This window comes from Glycine max, chromosome 6 (genome assembly GCF_000004515.6).
Source record: "Glycine max cultivar Williams 82 chromosome 6, Glycine_max_v4.0, whole genome shotgun sequence".
NCBI lineage: Eukaryota > Viridiplantae > Streptophyta > Magnoliopsida > Fabales > Fabaceae > Glycine > Glycine max.
In genome coordinates this window covers 48,189,509-48,193,971 of record NC_038242.2, presented here as the reverse complement: position 1 = coordinate 48,193,971, position 4,463 = coordinate 48,189,509, and the positions used below count along the sequence as shown (strand labels likewise).

The 4,463-nt window shown below is 33.6% G+C and overlaps 1 protein-coding gene across 1 annotated transcript in view; it reads right to left on the bottom strand.

The window, feature by feature from the left end:
• Positions 1-1,608: 1,608 nt before the first annotated feature.
• The window catches only part of LOC100814012 (protein STRUBBELIG-RECEPTOR FAMILY 3), a 9,550-nt gene continuing 6,695 nt past the window's right edge, over positions 1,609-4,463 (bottom strand). The window contains exons 13-17 of the mRNA XM_014777099.3: positions 3,595-3,926; positions 2,877-3,015; positions 2,561-2,697; positions 2,322-2,478; positions 1,609-2,217 (exon numbers count right to left, since the gene is read on the bottom strand). Coding sequence (XP_014632585.1) covers positions 2,119-2,217; positions 2,322-2,478; positions 2,561-2,697; positions 2,877-3,015; positions 3,595-3,926 — 864 coding nt within the window. The 3' untranslated portion in view covers positions 1,609-2,118. The remainder of the gene's footprint in view (positions 2,218-2,321; positions 2,479-2,560; positions 2,698-2,876; positions 3,016-3,594; positions 3,927-4,463) is intronic.

Here is a 4,463-nt window from a genome sequence, read left to right as displayed (position 1 = left end):
ATAATCCGAACACATGATCTCTTGTTTAAGGAACTTGCTATTATCACTCAAATCAACCACTTATATGTGGCTAATGTGCTTTTGATTCATATAGAAAGAATAATCATTTTACTCCTTGAAAAATTAGATGTTGGTTTCGTTAAATCTGAAAGGAGGAAATTGATCAGGAGATTTTAAATCTTTAGTCAGAGTTAGTCATTGTACATGTGTTAATTAGTGGTACCTAATACTTATTGGAGATGGTGATGCAATACTAGTTAACATAAGATCGCCCATGTAACATCAACTTTATTTCTTAAAACTTACAAAAGCAACAACAGAAATATCAGACACCTTTATTTCCATGATTCACACGCTAAAGATCAATCTCAAAGTAATCCCCACCAAACCACGAGGTTTCCCTGAATCATCCAATCCAATGCTTAACATCTCAAGTAGATATAGCTCTATAATCAGTTTCCCACCTCCAACTCCTGAATTGAAATTCCCACTGTCTTAGAATATGTACAATATTCTCCTCTAGGAGCTTTAGCATTGAGGTGGAAACTTTAGTGTTAGATACCTTAACGATGAGCAAGAACTGAATGAAGTTGCCAAATAATTTCAGTGTCAGGTCATTACTCAATCACAATGTTGATTTGTTGGTGTTGCAATATAAGGTTATGTTTTGGGATTAAGTTTGGAAAGTACTTTTACAAATTTCAATATACATCTGTAAATTATAATAAGCAAAATGAAGAAGAAATTGTTGGATTGGCATGGTGGGGCTGATTATAATGGAAGTTTTGAAAGAGAAGAATGAAGGACTTCATGTAATTAATTATTGATCACGAGACACATTGTTTTAATTTTTTTCTTTTATTTATTAATTATATTATGATTAATTTGGGAGGCCTTGATTTGTTTTCTAAGTTCACCTTTTTATATATTTATGATGCCCATGCATAACTAATATCCATGTTAGTCTTTATCTGATTTTTTTAAGAAGTTCACGTTTTATATATTCATATGGAATTCTTATATAGAAAATATAGCAAGTGTTCCAACAGCAAGCTGTATTGTTTCTGTGGTTGGTTGTCCGAAGTCTGCAATCTTATTTTGTAGTTTAGGGATGCTAATTCTTCTATAAAAGTGGAGCTTATGCCCACTTTTTCAGGTGAATCATTTAATTTCTGGATTTGTTCTGTTTTCATTTTTTAAGCATCTAAATCATCATCTTTTTTTAAATAAACAAATCCTCGAGTATACCTTATATAAGAGTTCATTTAGGCCAACGATCCATTAGAGTTAATTTAGGGCTAAAGATATATGTGCTTATGAGAGTTTTTCTACAGAAAATAGAGTTTTTTTCAAGTAAAAAGGCTCTCAAAAGCTGTCAACAGGACTTTTAGCCTTGCATCCAATCAGGTTCATAGTGGTGAGAAATTTGAGTAGTTTACATTAAATCCTTTATTCAAACCCTATTGCCACTAATGTACAGTCACACCAAAAGAAAAAAAAAATGCAACCTCAAGGTTAGTTAACGCAAGAACTAAATATACTGACAAATTAAAAATCCAGATACCTTGATAACAATTATTTTGGACCTAAAATGAATAAGTCCTGATCTTTCAAAGACCAAAATACAATGATTTTATCCTAACATCTTTTTGTAGTGTACAAAGAACAATCAATAAATTACAATGCTTGTCTGTGATTTAATACAAATGATCAACAAACTTTTATTACGAAGGATGAACCTAAAAACCACAAGGATGCCACAACGGAATTACATTTGCTATCAAGACTTGGGAAACAATTATCAAACAAATGGGTTAGTTGGCACGTCTCTACAATATTAATATGGCATATTTTAATCCACTATGAAATTATCAGATATCATAAGACTACAAATATGAGGTTGGTCACTACCATTCTCTTAAGTTTTTGATTGGACAAAACTCTTGGTAGAACTTGGCATGTGAATGTTGAATAGGTTAGTAGGGAATAATGAAGCATGGAGACAACTAATTGGGCTCCCCTCAGACGACATGACATCTCTACAAGTTGATATTCAGCAAGTGGATCTCTCATCTCTGCACATTATGATAAATTCACAAACAAATGTCACTACCTTTCTCATTTTTCATTTGATTCAGTTTGCTGAGACTCCTTCCTTATCATATTTAGCAAGTATAGGACGACCTCGGACATTGCTGGCCTAAATTCTGGCTCAGACTGCATTACATACATTCAAGGCAAGAAATTAATTTAATTCCATGGAATAAAGATAAATAAGCTAATAATAACTGGAGTTTAAGTTCACATAGACAAAGGGTCACCTGAAGGCATCTAGAGATAATGTCTGCAAAATTTGACAATGATTTTGCAGGGTAATTTCCATTTAATGAAGGATCAACCATCCTTGATAACGCATCGATATCATGTAGTTGAGGAACTGCCCATCTGACCAGAAATTGCTCCCCTCGTGGTCGTGTCCTGTCCAAGATGTTCCAAATAATGAATTAACTGGATAAAAAGCCAAACAGATTACTGAAGTACTTTGGTTATGCATTCTCACCTATCGTGCGATGGACGGCCAGTCAAAAGTTCTAACATAATCACTCCAAAGCTGTACACATCACTTTGATATGTGTAAATTCCAGACTCAAATTCAGGAGCTCCATAGCCATAAGCAGTTAACAGGTTCCCCGAGAGCTAACAACACAGAATATTAACAGACTTGTTATGCAAACTACATTGACATATTTAATGATATGCTATTCAACAATAAATCCTCCTACCATAGTATGAGGTACATCAACCGTCCCAGTAAAAATTTAATCATTTCCCTCATAATGTTGAAACAACTTTTACAATATCAAATCATGTCTTACCTGACTGACAGATCCTGAAGCTATTAATGGAGCTAAACCACAATCAGAGACCCGCACGGATAGATCATCATCAAGGAGAATATTGGCAGACTTCAAATTTCTATGTACTACAGGTGGCTGACATTGCTCATGCAGATATCTTGTTAAAGGACAAAGAAGTATTAGATTTAGAACCTCAAATCTTGTATTTTTTAAATATCTTAAAACAAAGAAATAAAAGTTCCAACTCCTCAACTTCCAATTATGTTTTTGCATAAGCTTCATTTATTTGTCTAAAAAATCCTATAGCTCTCTAAAGGGACTGATAGAGATTTCTTAGACAGACCATTATTTGGTCAGAATCAACAGCTTATGTTTTTGGGTTCAATTGGTTCTTGAAAATGGTGTTTAACTATTTATAATCTCTTTCAGAGAATAGAGCATAATGTATTTTGAAAAACAGTAAGATCCACATCAAGAAGCATTGAGATTTGAGGGAAAGCATGATGCTTTACCAATTTACACTTCAGAAAGTTCTAGTAAGGTTGAAACATAATTACCTCATTACCGATTAAGTTTTTGAACAAATACTTTCAGCTTTAAATTTATTCATTGAGGACATATGAAAAATTAAGGCAGGACAAACTAGAATTTGACAACAAAAAACTTTGAACCCATTGTAAGCTACAATAACAAGCTTGAGCAATTTTTTCTTGATGATAATCGTTACTCGACTTACTCTAAGGCTCTGGCTGCCCCAAGTGATATCCGAATACGAGAATTCCACGAGAGTCTTGTTTTGAAGTCATCATCTGAGTGGAGTGCATCAAACAGTGATCCATTACTGCAGTACTCATAGATCAGAAGTCTTTGACCATGCTCTGAACAGTATCCAACAAGTTCAACAACATTTGCATGCCGTATTCTGTCAATACTATTTATCAATTTAAGAAATTCATCATCCTTCTGGTGTGCGGAGGCTCTCTTGTCCAGTTTCTTTACAGCAAGTAACTGACAATTTATAAAGAAAGAGGCAAGTGTCAAATATGAATCCAATGAAGTGAGAACACAAAATGATTATTTTAGCAAGTGAAAGGGAAACAGAGAGATCAGAATCAAGATGTGATCCACACATATTGGTAGTTAAACCTTTGATAGATCAACATATGCATTTAGCTATTTACCATGTCATCCAAGAAAAACCTTCACAAAATATTGAATTAACAATCTTATATAGTTTAAGTTGTTCAAGAAGCATGGAACTAGCAGACATTTGTGTTAGCAAAAAGAAGAGGGAGCCATGGATGCATACACGACAACTGCTTCTTGGGGGAAGATCATTCTCGTACAAGTTTTTTTTTTAAGAAAAACATTCTAATGTGTGAAATACACATTATCATGCAACATTAATCATCAGAAAACAAACCACAAACTGCATCAATAGAAAATTTGCACGCTTTCTACACTACATTTGACATCAGACCAGGAATGTTGAAACAAGAACAAATAGGAAAACAATGAATATCATCTGTTCAGCTAAATGAAAATTTGAGACTACCAAAAAAAAAAAAAGACATGTATCATCACATAATGTAACCATTATTGGGC